The following is an 18508-nucleotide window of genomic DNA, read 5'->3' as shown; positions in this document are numbered from 1 at the left end:
ATTTTATAGCATGCTGTCTTAACCTTCTAAAGGAACAGTTTGGCTGAAAGCAAAGGGTCTTGCACATACAATACATAATTATGGCATGAACAGACCATCAGGAAAGCAACTCATTGCAACGTTCATTTTTCACTTAAATTGGGATTTCTCTCTCTAATCTAGACCATGGCTGAATTGCAAAGGTCCTTTATTGTAAAATCCTTTCAGTACTAATGGGATCTAGCTAAATCAGGCTGGGGAAAAAAAAACAAAAAAAACCTCAGAGCATTTAATTTCCTTGAAAGCAATACCAATAGGATTGACTCCTTTTCGCCCAGAGAAACTGAATGCTCTACTTACATACACATTTCAAAACACACCCTTTTCTCCAAGGCATTGAATTTATGGTAACAGATAATTAACAACAAATGGTGAAAACTCCAAGAGTTAAAGGTCTTAGTTTTGTTGCAAAAAATGGTGTCTCAAATTCCGAAATAAACAAGGTCTGTGCCTCGTTTCATTGACACTGTAGTACTGTCAAGGTGTGGCAATACAAAATAGTCTAGCAAAAATACCATCAAAGGCCACAATGAAGAAAAAAGAAAGAAAATAAAAAAAATTATATATAATACTCCTCCTGGGTTATCATCTTTTCTCCCTCTCTCTCTCTCTCTCTCTTTTTTAAATGAAATTCTTACATGGTATCCAAAAACTTTTATTACTGTATTATATCTGTGCTGCCTCATTATAACGATAACATTCCTAGTAGACAAAATAGTCTAGAAACTCAGCAACACAAGTAAAACAATCTCCAAAGAATCTAAGAGGCTGCAATATGGATCAGACCTCAACAAATGAAAATGTTCTTGTTTTCAGAAGAGTTTTTTGTTTTCCAACTGTTGGTCAAAAGCAAATATGAAATTCAAAAGATGGATATTCTAATATAATTAAAAACTGGTGAACTTTTGTTTTGTGTCTTCTTTAACATGGATATGAGGGGAAATGTACAGTACGGGGCACCGTTACCTCCCAGCAAACTGATACAGTAGCTAACCATTTAGGAATAATGTGCTGACCCTGCAGCTCTCAGTCACTGCACTCAATTCCTTGTGCCACAGAAACTGCAAATGTGCTAACTAGCAAGTTCCTGGCTTACAAATACATCAGATAAGATCCCTCTGTCATACACACATTCTCTCCAAACCCTCCCGAGCAGCTGCCCTCCTAGGAAGGGACAGAACTAGTCTAAGCTGAATGGCTGTGTGCTTTTAAATCCAATGTGCAAGATATAAGGTAATGCCCACTACAATACATCGGGGCTCTGCTACGAGGGAGCCTCCAAGTACCATCTCTTCTTGTCAACATCTATTTGAGTCTTCGTAGCCCTAATGTGAAGCAGCATACACAGAAGAAAGGGCTTGGAATAAGAAATCCAACAACTGGGATAAAAATAAATCTTACAAGATACCGTGGTGTAACAGTTCAAAAAGGGAAGAATAATCTCTTGGTAAAAACAAGGTAAAGTTTTGGTTTTCTTGTTACTTATTTTATCCATATAAGTAAGGATACATGTTTAAAATATGCACCTTATAAAAAAGATGGGCAGACATTTCTTCTGTCAGTGAACAATACAAAATGTGTCAGCGCTGACAAGTTTTCCATTAAATCTAAAATTACACACAAGAAGCAAGTCTATGGAGTAAATGTCTTACTCCTCCATTACTTACTCCATTTCAGAATATTACCTCAAATTTTCCTCTGACAAACTTTTTTATCTAAGGATTTCCAAGCCTTTTACAAAAGGACATCCCTGTGAGATATGGTGGTATCATCCTTCCTTTAGGGTATTAGGAAGAACAGAAAGGTTGGTTGATACAGTACTATGTGCTAAAAGCAGTAGAAGAGCCAGGAAAGGATGGTGAGACCCTGATTCTCAGGTCCAGCTAGGCTTCACAAAGCATAAACAGGGCTACCTATATTCTCAGCCAGCCACGGGCTGGTTCGGTCCCCAAAGTGACTTAAGGTCTCAGTGACAAAGAATAACCAGAGCACATCCCCATACTCCCCTGAACCAGCAGCTGCAAGAGAGATAGAACTACTATGCAAGAATAGACCCCATTGGTTGGAACTGCTCGTTTATGGCCTACTCTGCTGGACCACATAAAAGGACTCTAACACAATGCAAAAGTCAGGGTTCCTGGAGACCTGAGTTCAGTGTCCTGCTTTAAATATTGGGGAAATACATCTCTGCATGCTGTCATCTTGTTTCTATCATCTTGTTTTGCAATGTCCACTGAAATAAAATCCTAAAAGGTCTAGTTGTGTTAATTACACAGCACTTCCTGTTACAATGTTTTTAACTTATACATATTTTCCTTTTTGGTCACTACCTTTCCTGAGGACCAGCACAAAATTCCAAAATGCTGCACAATAAATAAGGTCATTGTATTGGGTATAATATCTTTGTCTTTAAAGGAACAAAAACACAATAGACTATCTTTATACTGTCTATTTGCATCAGACAAGATCTTAAGAACTGAGACCTTGTTTGCTCGGCATCAAAATTTAAAAAGTCATACAGCAAAAATAGGGTAGCCAGTGTCATTAGCCAAAATGTACTCTCCTTATCTTTTGAGCAGTGAGCTATGTTGAAGTTGGTTGCTGCGTTCCACCTCACAGGCAGCTGAATTTCAGTGGTGTAATATGTATACAGTTAGTGAAGCACTTTAGGATTTTTTGGAATGAAGGCTGCTAAGTATATTTAAAATATCCTTAGTCTTTGCATTTTGCACAACTCTGCGCATAAGAAATGTGAAACAAAAGAAAATCAAAGGGGGTCAAAATCAGGCATGGTATAAGTAGGACCAACCTCACGGAGATAAATGGCATTGTCCCTGCTTACATCACATCTGAATTTGGCCCACAGATTCTATATGCCAATATTACAAGGACTTATACATATTGGAATCCTTTCTAGGGACTCAGAAAATCTGGTCTGAGATTTATAGGTGAATGAATTCACCTTATGAGACTCAGGGGATTCTATGCCTGACACTGGTGCTGACTTTTTCAGCTAGCAGTTGTCATTTGTGACAACACAGGTAGTCCCCAGGCCAAATTTTATTATGTCTCTGAACATGTAACTTAGAAGCATTCTGAAAAAGTACATGCTTTGAAGAAATTACCCTGCCCTATTATTTTTCTATCACATCTGAGAAGCTTTATTACCAAGGGTCAAGGTATCCTCAGAAAGACATTTTACAGAAGTCAGAAATAAGCAAAATCATTCAGATATCATTTGAGGAGAGGGAAGACATGTTGCCTTGGATTTCTAGGACCCTACAACAGAACTCCTGCTCCACAGCTGGCTCAGCAGTGAGCTATTTGTTTTAACCTCAGTAAAGGTTGGCAGCTCAAGACTTGATATCCAAACGTGAGAGTCATTGTGTAAAATAGAATTTGAAATGGACATCTGCACTAAGGTTTTGATATTTCTGAAACAGTTGTGCAAAATGTCAGCGTGTAGGCTCTGTGCAGTTACATTACATACATATACTCATTTGCAGGGCTTTTCTTTAGTCTCTAATTTTAGTTCGAATTTCCCCATTAGAAAAGCGCAAACAAGGACACACAAAACAAGAGGCCTGGAATCACTGCAGAGGTATAGGGCCTCTACCAACCTTGGAAGATCCAAAGGTTACAGGAATCAAACTCCCTTCTCAGTTCCACAGGAGTGCCATCTCCTCCCCGCCCCTCTGAGGAAACAATCAGGCAGAAGCTTTAAGTTCAGATGAGAAAAGGTCAGATTGTACCTTCTCGATTCCACTCTTCACGCTTGAAAGGAGGGGAGGGGTCTGCAGCCTACATAGCAACATCCCTGCCTTCCTGGTATTTTGGGTTCTATACTGGGAAAGGGCTTGGGAGTGTCACATTCAGAGGGGATGAGGACACACATCATTCCCCTACTGGTCCCTTGAAGCAGTCAACTTTTCTGCTGAGCCCCTTCACAATGGCAAACCTTGTAATGAGCTGTTCCAGAGCAAACACAACTAGAGGAGGCCCTCACTGATGCTGGACTGCCAGCAATCTGGATGGTGACACCAGCTAGTGAACAGACTCTATTTGGCTAGCTCTTGTCTCTTACAGATCCCAGTGGATCAGCAAAATCTAGGGCCCCAGACCCATGGTTCCCTTCATTAAAGTCAAACTCCACCCCAGATAGTACAATACACAGAGAATTCCATGATTCACAGGGTTTGATTTTCATTTACAGTAAGGCCTCTTTACACAGCTCTGATGGTCTACAGAGGCCTGAAAGTGGGGTCACCATGAGGCCTCTTTATATGCTGCTAGAGTGATGTCAAAGGGCCTTAACGGAAATGAGACTTACACCCACAGAATTTTCCTCCATCCAAGGCCCACTGAAGTGAATGGAAGTTTTAAGACTGATTTCAGTGGGTTCCAGATCAGACTCTTACAGCCTGTTCCTGCTAAAGCTGAAGTTAAAGGGAATTTTGTCACTGAATTCAGTGGAAACACAGTCAGACCCTTTAAAGGAGAATGTTGCACAGTGAAAGCACAATGCCTTTGGAAATAACAGTGGCAAAACATCACCTCTGTAACTATGCCCTGTATTTATAACAATAACACATGGGACTTCTATAGCACTTTTCATTCAAGGACCTCAAAGCACTTCTGAAAAAGGTGAGTCAACATCAGTCTTGCTATTTTAGGGATGACAAGACAGAAGTATAGAGAGGTAAGTGACTTGCTGAAGGTCAACTAACTCTCTGCACTAAATTCTTCAACTGAGTGAGACACTGTATATTATTTAAAATTAAATAAAGGAATGCTCTGATTAATGTAGAGTGTGTTGAAAAAGCTGTAATGATAAACTTGATATGAAGTGCCTTACAAACAGAAGGCAGATGGAATACTTTTTTAAAGAGAATTTAGCACAATGTACTACAAATGTAACAAAGGGTGTAATTGTGGCCCCACTGAAGTCAATGGCAAAATTTCCATTGATTTCAATAGGGCCAGGATTTCTCCTTTAGGCGCCAGTCCTGCAAACACTCATCTCCATGCTTAACTTTAAGCACCTGAATAGTCTGAATGACTTTACATACATTTTTAAACTTAACCACATGTATAAGTGTTTACAGGACAATCTCTGAGTTATACACAATAATAACAGGAATATTTTTCACTTTCAAGCACATTCCATTTAAGGATCTTGAAGTGCTTTACATATAATGGATTAAACTTAGCAATGTCCTTGTGAAGGAAATAAGCACTGTTATTTTCACTTTACAGATGAAGAATTTTATGTACAATGAAATTAAAAGTCCCAAACTTTGATTATATAAAATAAGTGATTAAAAATTTAAGACCAGTAGAAATCTTTCCATTACTTTAAAAAAACAAAAACAACAACAACACCACTACTGTGGAACAGATTTTTTAAGAACAAGTTAAAATTACCATATTTGCAGTCCAACTCTCATTGTTCTTCTGCATGAGCACCAGAAAATGAAACTGACTAAATAAAACTGACTAGCCTGTTTTCACATCTCAAAGTAAGGCCCTGATTTTGCAAACACAAGTTCAGGCATGCAAGCCCTGGACTACACTACAAACTTATGTCAGTATATCTGTCACTCAGGGATATGGAAAATCCACATCCCTGAGCAACAGTTATACTAATCTAACTCTGGTGAAGATAGCACTATATGGATGGGAGGGCCTTTCCCATTGACATAGCTACCACCTCTCAGGGAAGTGTAGTACCTATGCCAAGGGGAGAATCTGCAGAGCTGTAAGTATAAACAAGCCCTCAGTGTTTGCAGGATTGGGCCCTAAATGTAGTGTGTTTGCTTTTTTACTATTTTGTTTTAAAAACAGCATAAATACTGAAAAGTAAATATTAAAAAGTAAATCCAAGCAACATACATTGTCTTCAATAGGATTTCCAAGCATTGAGTGACTGTTTGATCAACTCCCTATAAGAAGAAAAATGTAAAAGATCCTACTTTCCAAAGTTAACTCTCTCATAATGACTGTGGATTTAACAATTTAGCATCCCAGTGTGAACAAAAATTTCCAGCATAATTACTTTGTTATTGTTATACTGGTACTGGGAGTAAGGAAGGTGACAATCTCAGTACAGAGCAATGGATGGAAACTTGCCTAACGGCTTGTCTACGTCAGGAAATTTACCAGTATAATTATATTGCTATCCTTATACTACTATAACTCCCCATGTGGACACTCTTATTCTGGAATAAGAATACCTTTTTCCAGTTTAGCATATATTGCTACCGACGCAACACAAAGTAGATTGACAAAAAAAGCACTTTTATTCTGGAATAAGAGTGTCCACATGGGGAGTTATACTAGTATAAGGATAGCAGTATAATTATACTGGCAAATTTCCTGATGTAGACAAGCCCTTAGGCAAGTTTCCATCCATTGCTGCTGTACTGAGATCGCCACCTTCCTTACTCCCAGAGGTAATGAACTGTCCTTAGACCAAATCATATATTTAACACAATAATACTTACTGTTTATATAGCACTATTCATCTTCAAAGCACCTTAAAAACAATGATCCCATTCCTGCAAGCTATTTTGCATAAGTGGACCTTTATATCTGGAAAAAACGAGAGTCCTGTAGCATCTTAAAAACTAAGAAATTTCTGCGGGCATAAGCTTTCGTGGGCTGCAACCCACTTCGTCAAATGCATCACAAAAGCTTATGCCCACAGAAATTTGTTAGTCTTTAAGGTGCTACAGGACTCTCGTTTTTGCTGTATACAGACTAACACGGCTACCCCTCTGGAACTTTATATCTGGGCAGACCCCCATAGAAGTAAATGAGAATCTGTCTACATGGACTAGTTTGCAGTAGCAGGATGTTCAATTAACAAATACTCTCAACACCCTTGTGAAGTAAATAATGCGGCTGGTCAAAAACTGGTAAGCTAACTATGAAAATGATGAAAAATTTCCAAGTAAAGAAAAAAATTAGCTTTTTCACCCAAAAGTTTTCCAAGAAATTTCTGATCTTTTTGTCAAAACTAAATAAAAAAAATTCATTTTGATTAAGAACTGAACATTTTTCAGTTTGGGTGGGAGGTGAAATGGGGGGTTTCCTTTCCATTTTCACATCCGTTTAGTCTCTTTTCTAGATGAAAAAAAGGGGGGAGGGGTCTGAACCCAGAAAACTGAAAAAATTTCAGTTCACTTAAAATAAAAACAAGCTTTTTCTTTCAAATCTAAACATTTTTGATTCATTTCAATGAAAAATTTTAAAAATGAACATTTCTATAAAAGTTTTCATATAGTTGGACAAACTTTTTTTTGTTTTGTTTAAATAAAAAAGACCACTCCTAGTAAATTAAACTGAGGAAAGAAGATAAAAAGGTGGCCTGGAAAAGGCAGCGTGGCGGGGTGGGGTGGGGGAAGTCTTTTGTTTTGCTTTATTATTATTACTTGTGTTACAAGTACACACAGAGGCCACAACCAGAGCCCAGTTGTGCTGGGTGCTGTATAACCATTCAGTAAAAGAAAGTCCTGCCCCAAAGAGCTTACAATGTACCTAAATAATGCAGGTATTTGATGTACTTATAAGTCTTTAAGGTCATTTTATTTCTTAAAGCTTTTTCTTCCATGCTTCATTACATTATAAAAGTTCTCTATTTTGTTTTTCCAGAATTACTCAGCAAATGACTGGAGAACTGGTAATGAAATCACAACCATCAAAGAAGTGATACTCGTCTGAGAAGGAAAGTTATTTTTATTCAGACTGATTAAAATGATCCGTGCTGTTATTTGTTTTTTGGTTGGTGTTCTGTTTTGTTTTCTGGCTGGCCAGTTGAGCTTTTTATACCTATTTAACTCAAATGCTTAGTAAGCAAATGAAAGTAAAAGTTATCTTTGTCAAAGGTTCAACGAAGAACTATGAAAGATCCCAATCTACTTCTCAGAGTCAACCAATGAGACCTCCAGCAGAATCAGGAGGGGAAAAAATTATATCCTTGAAACTATTAACATAAAATGAGGAATTAGAAAACTTAGGGAGGAAAACCGATCTTTTACAGCTTCTTTATACATTCTTAAGAAGCAAAAGGGGACACAAATGCAATTTGTGTTTTTTCCTTAAAAAGTTCCATTTAAGCAGGGTACAATCAGATAGTTTAGTCCAAAAACATAAAACAAATGAGTTTTACAAAATGCAATAGAAATATTTTAATAAATTTTTAAAAAGGTTAATGAAGACACATTTTTGGTCTCATGGTGTCTGCAAACCAAAAACTGAATCACTGTGCACATGCAGAACAATCAGACAGTGAAAAAGTGAAACTGGCCTTGTGTCACCTACTCAAAGTGAAGATAGTGCCCCTCTGAAACACCTCACCCACAGCCACAGAAAGTGTCAGTGGCAGAGCCAGAATCAGAACACAAGAGAAACTGGCTCTCTGTTCTGTGTTGATTACACCATATGTCTCTGTTCTGAGACATCAAATGGAGGGGGAGGAGGACAAGGTCTCAGGAAACTGTAAGCATGTTTCTGATCTCATGCTGTGGTTTTACACTGATAAGGTTCCACTGACTTTTAATTTACACCAGTGTGAGATCAGAATCAAGCCCAATGAATGCAAGAGGCATATAAGCAGCTCAATCAATCCAGAATAAATTGTATTAACTACCCCTTTAACTGTTGTCCCCAACCCTCGCCTTCACACACAGAGGAACACACACACAAAGGGTAAACTGAGATATGTTGCACACACGTCATTTTGAAAATCCCTTGAGAAAAACGCTTGGGAGCTCTCATGCATGAGAGCATGCTTGGCCCTCAAACTGAGTTCTACCTTAGATTATGGATCCTAGTGTGTAGAACAAGCAAAGTGATGTAGCAGTCCATTGGCATGTGCTAGTATACTCTAGTATAGTGGCTCTCAACCTTTCCAGACTACTGTACTCCCTTCAGGTGTCTGTTTTGTCTTGCATAAACCAAGTTTCACCTAGCTTAAAAACTACTTGCTTAAAAAAATCAGACATAATATAAAATACAAAAGTGTCACGGCACACTATTCCTGAAAAATTGCTTATTTTCACCATATAATTATAAAATAAATCAACTGAATATAAATATACAAGTCTTTGCCTGTATGAAATTTTAGTTTGTACTGACTTCACTAGTGCTTTTTATCTAGCCTATTGTAAAGCTAGGCAAATATCTAAATGAGCTTATGTACCCCCTGAAAGACCTCTGCGTACCCCCAGGAGTACACATACCCCTGGTTCAGAACCACCGCTGTAGCATGCTCAGTGCTTGTATACTCTTTTGTCAACTTTCCGACACTCTTTTATCAGGCTGCATTGTAACTTTCCATTTAACAGAGAGAAAAATGTTCTTTGAATTCTTTATAAAGAGGCATTAACGTAAGAGTGCACTAAGAAAAACAAAGCTGTGTAAAAGGTCGGCAGCTGCAGCAGTGTGGCATTAATAGTAGGGTAAAAAGAGCATGTGCGCTTTTGGAAAAAGGAAAGGTTTCTTGGTTATTTTTGTCTTTCCCAATTTTCGTATCAAGATTTTTACCTGCTGATCCCCTCACTTGTGTGTATGCACCCAGCTTCCAATTATAAACACCCTGGAAAGGCAAATGAGTATCCTTTTCTGAAGCTCTCACTTTTCTTTCATTTCTCCTTCAGCAAAGACAACTCTATTGTCCTGATCACCCACACTCACAATCTCGAGTATTCATCTCATCACTCGCCTCCGCCCCCACATCATGCCATTTCTTCCTCTATAGCTTCTGGAAAATCCAGCATTTGCTCTCCATTTCAACTGCCAAAACTTGCCTCAACTACTGCAATCTTTGTCTTTCTGCTCTAAGTAAGTCACCTCATTCAGTCGCTTCCAGTTTAGTCAAGATTTTGGTGCAAAAATCATTTCCTTCTCCCATCACTCCATCTCTGTACCATCACACCCTTCTTTTATGCTCGTGATGAAATCAAAGCAGCAATATTGTAGTTAAGAGTCTGTTTTCATTTTCATTATGTTGTAAATTATAACTTCAGATTTTTAATTCCAATTAGGGAGTTTTTCAAATCCAATGAAACTTTAAGATATCTGTCAAACTACTTCTGGCTTAGAGATGCACAAAAATATTGAGAGATCATCATCATTATTATTACCACCCATTTTTAGAACAAATCAGAGCTGCATTTTGAAAAATAAAAATGTTTCTTTTTAGTCATTTTCAGGTCCTACTGAAGTCCACGGCAATTTCCTGTTGCATTCAACAGGAGTTGGAAGGGGCCCTTTAAGAACAAAATTCTCTCCAATCTACAGTCTGGATCTTGACGGGTTATTCTGAACTCATTCTGTACACAGAACTTCTATTGATATTGATGGAAGTCAGCAGTGCAGCCTGGAGTGCAAAATGTGCAAGGGAGATCTGCACTGCTGATAAGAGATCCATACTGTGGAGCTGAGGGGAGAGTTTTGCCCTGAAAGCAATATGATCTTTTCAGCTACAACAAAATGTAATTAGAAATATATAAGGCAAACATTTCCAAGTTTGGAAAATGGCTACTCTACAATAGTTACTCTTCAGACCTTTCCTCTTAGAAGCTCCATTGATGGTTTATGATTTTATGAATATTGTTAACTACATGAAGTCCCAGGAGAAAATGCTCTACTGTTGGGATTGTCAGCCTTTTGGCAAAATTCTGCATAGGAAAAAGGCTATGAAGTGGCATGTCACTTTAGCACTTTCCTATGCAAAGGCCCTATCAAATGCAATAGCTTGACAATGTACAAAATCCTGGTTAACACAGGGGCCATCTGTGAGGTCAAGAGCCATCCCTTTTGTTTTATAGTTTAACATACATTTGAGACTATTAAGAAAAAAAGAACTTAAACAGAAATAGCTGATAAGGATCTGACTTAACCAAACAATGGGAAGGAAATTCAGAGTTAAAGCTAGCACTTAGTTCTTAACACTCCCCATTGTGCCTAGATACTATATTGTAGAATGATTTTACAAGTCATACAATTCTAAAGGCATAACATGGTAAGGTAAGGCGCCTTCGCTCTGAATTTCCCATGCTTTTGTTGGTTTAAGTTCAGGCCATGAACATTATTTTAACTCAGTATTTGTATTTCTTGGGACTAATTGTTCCACGATCTCTGAATCCTTTGTCCTTCTTGGTGTGAGTGGAATACAGCATGTGGCACACATTCCACTCACAACAAGGAGGACAAAGGATTTAGTGATCAGAAGACATTTAGTCCCAATTAGGCCTATTTCCCAGATGAGTGTAAAGGGTGGGGGAAGGGTGATAAAATTTTAAAGAAATAGATCCCTCTGGCAAGTTACAGTGAAATCACTAAAGTTACAAGTCAACCTCAGAATCTGCACCTCATACACAATGCTACATTCTGATGAGTTTCACCAAGGGTATTTCAACACTAAAAATGCTACAGTGGCAAAGCTTCATCGCTGCAGTCCTTTAGTGTACACACTATCTACAAGGGCTGGAGGGATTCTCCTGTCTGTGTAGGTAATCCACCTCCCTAAGAGGCAATAGCTAGACTGACTGAAGAATTCTTCTGTTGACTTAGCATTGTCAATACCGGGAGTTAAGTTGGCTTAACTTCACTGCTCAGGGTTGCAGGTTTTTCACACCCCTCAGCAACATAGTTAAGCCAATTTAATTTTCTAGTGTAGAGCAGGCCTAAGTCTGTGCCATTGCTTTTGGGAGGGCAAAGTAATTAGCAGCTAGAGGTGATGGAACACTATTTGTAAAGTATAGTATGCAACAAATTTGGCAGTTTTCATCAAGTAGTTTACCTGACAAATCACTTGCTCTGGCTTTCAACCAACTGTCCTATTGACAGTCCTCATTTTAAATTAGCTTAAAAATCAGGGTTAATAATACTTACATATGTACATGTGGAGGCTGGAACCTGCTCTGGTTGATGTTGTAGTGTGTAAATGCCTGGGTTGGATTTGAGCTGTATTCATCCACTGTTATGGTAACTTTGCCTTGTGAAGGAATTCCATGAGCCATCCTTCCTCCTTATAGACATGAGCAATTTACAACTTTCCAGAGCCAAGAATAGGGGTGGGCATTGTGTTCCAGCCAACTTCTGAACCCAAGGATCTCCTCATCAACACTATAGACTTCTACAAAAGGAAGAAAAACAACAAAGACAGTGTTTAAAGTTCTGAGACTCCATAAAAATCATACTATGATACATTTCAATATGCCCTATGTTGGTTTCCTTTGGAAATCTCTGTCTATATATTTCTAATATACCCATTATTTTGGTATCTAGCCACTAAATGTTAATTATATCTGAATCTTTTTTTTAAGGCTTCCTCATGTTGTACTATTTTAAGTACCTTTGTAGTATGGATTGCTTAAAGTAAGACTTTGTTTACCACTACAAAATAACCTGTGTGGAAAGCCCCAATTAAGTGCCCCATATTTACTATTCCTCTTAATTTTAAATAAACATCTTGCACTAATTACAGCTGTGAAAGTGAATAACTGGCCCTAACTTCATGAAGGTCAAATGGCTCATCCAACACCTGCACCCTCTTCAAGTACTATATTAGCTTTACAAAATTGGTTACATTTCATCAGATCTTTTGCCAATTGAATATAAGACAGCCCATCTTACAAAGCTGTAACAAAAGGTAAACTCAAACCACTTTGGATCAAAGTATTTATATCTCTCAGAAGGAAAACTGGCATTTGAGCAGCATTACTTAAGTACTCATTCCACCTCCAGCAAAACTACGCTTTCTACACTTTACATAATCAAATAGTTGTGATTTATTTGCTACTATTATCAGTCTTCTCTGAGTGCACCTATATAATTCTATTAATGAGAATTCTACATATATGATAAGAGAAAAACATGCTCCTCTGCCTATACACACAAATGCCTTAGATACAGGTTCACAATGTGCCAGTCACTAAATTAAAGTACCAACACCTTTGCTGGTACACCAGACATCATCAAATTGTAGTCACAGCATTATGCCAAACTGTTTCATTTCTTCAAAGCACACACACACACACACTCTCTCTCTCTCTCTCTCTCTCTCTCTCACAAATATATATATATATATATATTGTATCTGTCTCTCTCTCTCACACACACACATACACCATAAAGAATATTAGCATTCAGAGTGGAGATGCACGGTGGTCTAGCAGCATGCACACAAGCCTAAGAGCCAGGAACTCTCAACTTCGAATCTCAGTCCTGACTGCTTCATAAACTTTGTCTCATCCCCTCCCCAAATCTGTAAAATAGGATACGAAGACTATCCCCTGCTTTACAAGAGTTTTGTGAAAATTGATCAATGTCTGTAAAGTGCTTTCAAGTTCTGCGTAATTGCTATTTATGGAGCAGATCCTCAGCTGGAGGATCTGGCCTTTAATTATTAGATGCAACCAGCAGGTTCTTGTATTTATGTGTAAATTATAAGAGTAAATCTCCATTTGCTGATATGAGAACATACAAAATAGGAGGGAGGAGAGTGATTGGAGCCTCAGGCATCAAACTATGTAATATTTTTCCTACAGCGATGCTCTTGGACTACCCTTAGCTCCCAAACAGAAGTATTTTTACAACATGTAACATTAAACTTTTGAAATCTTTGCTTTGTAATAAAATATATTTAGAATAAAAGATTACTTTACAGTTTGATATAAAATACTACAAAAATGCCCAGCAAATGACATATGGTCTGCCATAGGCCATTTATTTTATTATTTTACAACCTCAGGCCTACCTAGGCTTCCATATGTTTGTTGGGCAAAGAAATTCCACACTCTTCATTCCAAGAATAGGATTCTCACATCCATTTCCAATATCAGTAAAAAAGCAGGCAAAATTAAACTGAACGTTAAAATTCTCACCAAGAGAGAGACAACTACTTATAGTTTTATGTTTCAGTGAAGTCACTATTTGGTCTTTGTACTAATTTGCCTTCACAAGAATAGTACGAAGGGTCTGAGGGATAAAATCAACAAGATAAGATTTACTAAATCAAATCTTTGCCCTGTTAAGTGTGAAGTAAGTAAGATACGTGTAATAACTCCACTCAAATCATAATGTGGAGGTTTTCATACCAAGTTTGCAGCTGTTTCCTTTATTTCCCTCACAATTATATTTTACTGTTATTTTGCATAACAGTAAAACACAAAACCTGCTTCAAACTGTAGTCCTGTTCCAAGTACTGTAATTCTTCTGAGATACAAACTATTAAGTGTGTGCAGCATAAAACTGCATAATTGCACTGCATTGAGAAGTAAATACAAATGAACAAATCTTCCTGTTAGAGAAATGACTGTCGTTAAAAAGAATGTTAGCCATCAAGGCTTGAAGGGAAAAAATATACATTTTTATACAGCAAGAACTTTAGTGTTTGCATAATTTGGGGAACAGTGTGGAAATTACAACGCAATCTTATTTTTTTGCAATAAAAATCTACTATGTAAAACAGAGAACATTAAAAGCAATCCAACCAAATTTTTGCTCAGATGACTTTTAGAAAAGCTACGCCACTGTAGTTTCACTAATAGCGTAAGCAAAAGTCAGAACATTTCATATTACAAGTAAGTCGGAAAAAAAATGTAATTTGCCCATTAGAGTGAATTATATACAAAGATAATATTAAACATCCTTTTTACGGTGTTCATAAAACTATTACAAAAATATAAATTTCAGCTAACTAGCATAGGACAAGTACTACGAGGATATTGGATAGTCATATAAAATACTTTTAAGTTGTTTCATTGTAATATTTAAAGCAAAAACTACAGTTGTTTCCCATAGTATTTAATCCTAAATATACAGTTCTATACTTAAATAAGACTAAGTTAAACAAAGCATCCTATTAAACTGAAAGGCAACAACAATACGCAACCTAGAAAAAGTCAAATACATAACTGGGAGGCTGATTTTAATTTCATTTTTCCTATTATCTCTTGAATGCTTTGTAGAGCAATATAGCTCACCTATCAGATGTATTGGATTATCATCTTCTTTAATGGGGAGTTCTTTGAAGAGAATGTCGAACAGAAGCAAAGTATTTCAAAACTTTCATAACCAAATTTATATTGGGCCCAAGGAAAAAAAGGCTTATTTTTCAACACTATTGTTCTTCTCGCCCCCTAACAGTAAACACTCACTGAGTAGATGAGCACAAAAGAATAGTTGCATGTTTTTTCATAGCTGTCAAGTGCAACCTAATATGCAATATTTGCAACTTCTTACCTGATAATTTTTAAGCAAGAAATATAACTATAAAAAGGATAAGCAACACACTTTATTATATCATGTTTTACTAATGATATGCCAGAGGTTATTCTGGCAATTACAATAGCCATCTTTCAGCATATATTTATGATTTAGAATATCACAAAAAAGATACCCTATTGTGTGGGTCCATTTTTTCAATTTTAAATCTATAAAATGTACAAGACTGGCACTTTTTAAAACAAAGAGCAGGCATATTAATTTTATACAACAGAAAATTTGTATACTTTTTAATGAGTATTAATACTCAGTAGCTTTTAAAATTTTATTTTAATTTTAACTATAATTAAAACAACATTGTATATAATAGCACTTCGTATTTATTTATGGCACTGATAGAAAAAAATCCCACTCAAATTTATGCATTTTTCTGTCCTCAGTTTGAACAATCAGTGCTTTTTCCTTTCTAACTGGTATTTAGTTGGAGAAAATTCAGAAGTCTGTTAAGACTGAAGGGGGGGGAAGGGTTAAATTAGATGTTAACACTTTCTTTTCAAGTAGGATTCCAATATCTGTTATACCGACAATGACAGAGCATTTAATAATTTTAAAAAATATTAACACAAGCCTATCCCAGGAAATAAGATAGTTATTTGGTCTCTCATAGCTTATTGCAGGATGTGCTAGAAATTATTTAACAATTTGCTAAATCCCTGCAATGTTATGCTATACTTTTCCTGCAACTCCAACTTCATCTCCTCAAGAGCGGTGCATATATCAAAGTGATACTACATATACTAAGTGTAGATGTGTGTTTTAAAATTTCATCCTAGGCAACACATTACGCACTCCGCACACACTTCCAGATAAGCTCTCGCAGACTTCAAGACAGAGCGGGAGACATGAAAAGTTAAATCAAAGTAGTGATGCCCACAGAAAGCTTATCCAAAAAATCATTCACACACACCTTGAGTCGCACAGAGAAACAAACGCAAGGCTGTACATTCATAAATACCACCTCCGTCCCTCCCCCTTCATGTGTCTGCGGAATAAAACCTCAGGGCAAGCCGATTTCTCAGCATACACGATCCAGTTGCCAAAATTAGTTATGTGGTACCCAGAACTAGGCAAAAAAGGCAGAAGTGGTACCAGTCTGCACACGACACCTCCTCTATCAGTCAATCCATGCCCGGCTGCTGCTGCCTCCTACTCTCTGGGCAGCCCCTGTGCTGGCTGGTCTGATTACGCAGGGGGCTTGGCGCTCTCTCACTCCTTTTTTCCCAGGCTCGGATCAATTGATCACAGTCAGTGGCCAATGGCTCTGACACCGCACCATCCTGCCTTTTGTACAGCAGCCCCCTTTTCCCAACGTCATTCATCCCATCCGATCTCCCCCTTCCACTAGACGAGCTGGCATTACAGCCCATCACACACACACACACACACACACACACAGCCCCCAGGAAGCACAAACCCGCTCTACAAGCTCCTGATTTTGCAATTGCTCCCGTGTTTATTATGTCGGGGGGGACGGGGGAATTTCTGCAATTTCTTAAATGCATAAAGTTTCCATCCTCCTTTTTCCTCCCCGCTCTCTGAAACTAATGCACGGTTTTTTCCACGCCCACATTTGCACTAAAGCTGAATGGGGGGGGACGGGGGGGGGGGGGGGAAACGAGCTACATATTCAACCAAGGGAACAAACACTTTTTATTGCAGCTGTGTCATTTCCACAATTCATTCCCCCCCCCCACCCCCAAAAAAATCCCTCCTCTCTAAAGGTTTCCAAGTGCCCTAGGCCTCTGGGATCAGAATTTCAAAACATGTTTTAAAATGTAGCTCTCCCGCATGTAAAACAGACATGGGAACTCCACCTCTGAATATAAAAGAAACCGATTTGCAATAGGTACTTTTCTTGGAGTCTCCCGCCCCCAAACACATGCACGCTTGGGGGGGAGGGAAAGGGGGAGAGAAAAAAAACCTCCCTGAAATGCAGAAAAATCGGAACAAACGCTACATCTCAGTTTGAATGTAACTGTACTTTGTATTTCGCCCGCTTGATCTGCCGCTTCCCTGGTCTCTCCGGCGAGCACAATGCACCCTGGCCTAGCCTCCCACGGCTGTGCTCTAACATTATAACCCCGATCACCCGAGACTTTCTAGTAAACAGCCAGGAAAATTCATCCCATTTCTCTCTCTCTGCTGCCAAATCACTTCCACCGCTACCTTCCCCCCCCTCCGACAAGAAATAACGCAGTGGGGGAAGCAGGGGGTATTGCCTGGGGTGGAGGGAGGCAGACGAGACACAGCTCAACAAAATAATTCGCTTTCACTCTGCAAAAAAAAAAAAAAAAAAAAAAAAAAAAAAAAAACACCAAAACAAATCAAAGCCAAAGCATCCAGCTAAATGACCATTCTGGTGAGCGGAAAATAAGCAGCCAGTTTTTCTTATTATTGTTTAAAGCAGCCTGGCTCAGCACAGCTGCGATAGCCCCTGTCTGCTCCCCGTCTACTGGTACATGACAAGGCACCTCTAACCCAAGGCTTTGTGTTTTGTTATTTTTCCATTTGATTTCTTTCCCCTGCTCTCTAATCGGGGTTGATTACCTTTCTGTTTCTGGCGGCTGCGGCGGCTGCTGCTGCTGCTGTGTGTCCTAGGGATGCCTTCAGTGCTGGGAGAGGAAGCGATCCATGGGGGATGTGAGAGAGCTGGTTAAGAGAAAGGCTGGAAAGTGGAGGAGGTTGGTGTAGGCAGGGCGAAACCTTCGACCCTGAGGGTCCCCCGGCTGGCTGGAGAGTGGAAATGAGAGGCAGAGAGAGAAAGAATGAGAGCAGCCTCGATCTGGGAGAGAGCGAGCGAGAGAGACAGAGGGGAGAGAGAGCAGGGGAGAAGGGAGAGAGGAGAGCCGTGCAGTGCGAAGGGACTGCCACTGGGGTCAGGGAGCAGAGCACCAGGAAACAGGGCGGCCAAGGAGCTCTGCACACACACACAGCTAGCCAGCTCCTCCTGCTGCCTCTCACTTCACTCCCCGAGCAAGGGAGGGGGGGCGAAGAGTACAGTTCTTCTGCCAAACTGCTGCAATTCCCCCTCCCATGGAGCCTGGAAGAGAAAGAAAGGAGAAGCTCTGTGTTACTTGGGTCAAAGGAAAAAGACAGATTGATCATCACGTTGGAAATAAATAATCATAAAAGGCAGGCAATTCAGGAGACCAGCCACTTTTCTGATAAGGGAGCA

General features: G+C 38.8%; 1 protein-coding gene across 2 annotated transcripts in view; it reads right to left on the bottom strand.

The window, feature by feature from the left end:
* Positions 1–18272, bottom strand: part of MPPED2 (metallophosphoesterase domain containing 2) — a 139319-nt gene extending 121047 nt beyond the window's left edge. Inside the window, exons 1-2 of one of the 2 annotated variants that reach the window (XM_067532135.1) lie at positions 17881–18272; positions 11938–12181 (exon numbers count right to left, since the gene is read on the bottom strand). In XM_067532135.1, the coding sequence (XP_067388236.1) occupies positions 11938–12065 (128 nt within the window). In that variant the 5' untranslated portion in view covers positions 12066–12181; positions 17881–18272. Of the gene's footprint in view, positions 1–11937; positions 12182–15032; positions 15092–17880 lie in introns of those variants that run through there. The other variant, XM_067532136.1, reaches the window with a different exon arrangement.
* Positions 18273–18508: the final 236 nt, after the last annotated feature.

This window comes from Emydura macquarii, unplaced genomic scaffold, assembly GCF_026122565.2.
Source record: "Emydura macquarii macquarii isolate MOO-44397 ecotype Brisbane River unplaced genomic scaffold, CSIRO-AGI_Emac_v2 contig_3240, whole genome shotgun sequence".
Classification (NCBI taxonomy): Eukaryota; Metazoa; Chordata; order Testudines; family Chelidae; genus Emydura; species Emydura macquarii.
The sequence above is the reverse complement of the archived record's forward strand: the minus strand, read 5'-3'. Positions and strand labels throughout refer to the sequence as shown.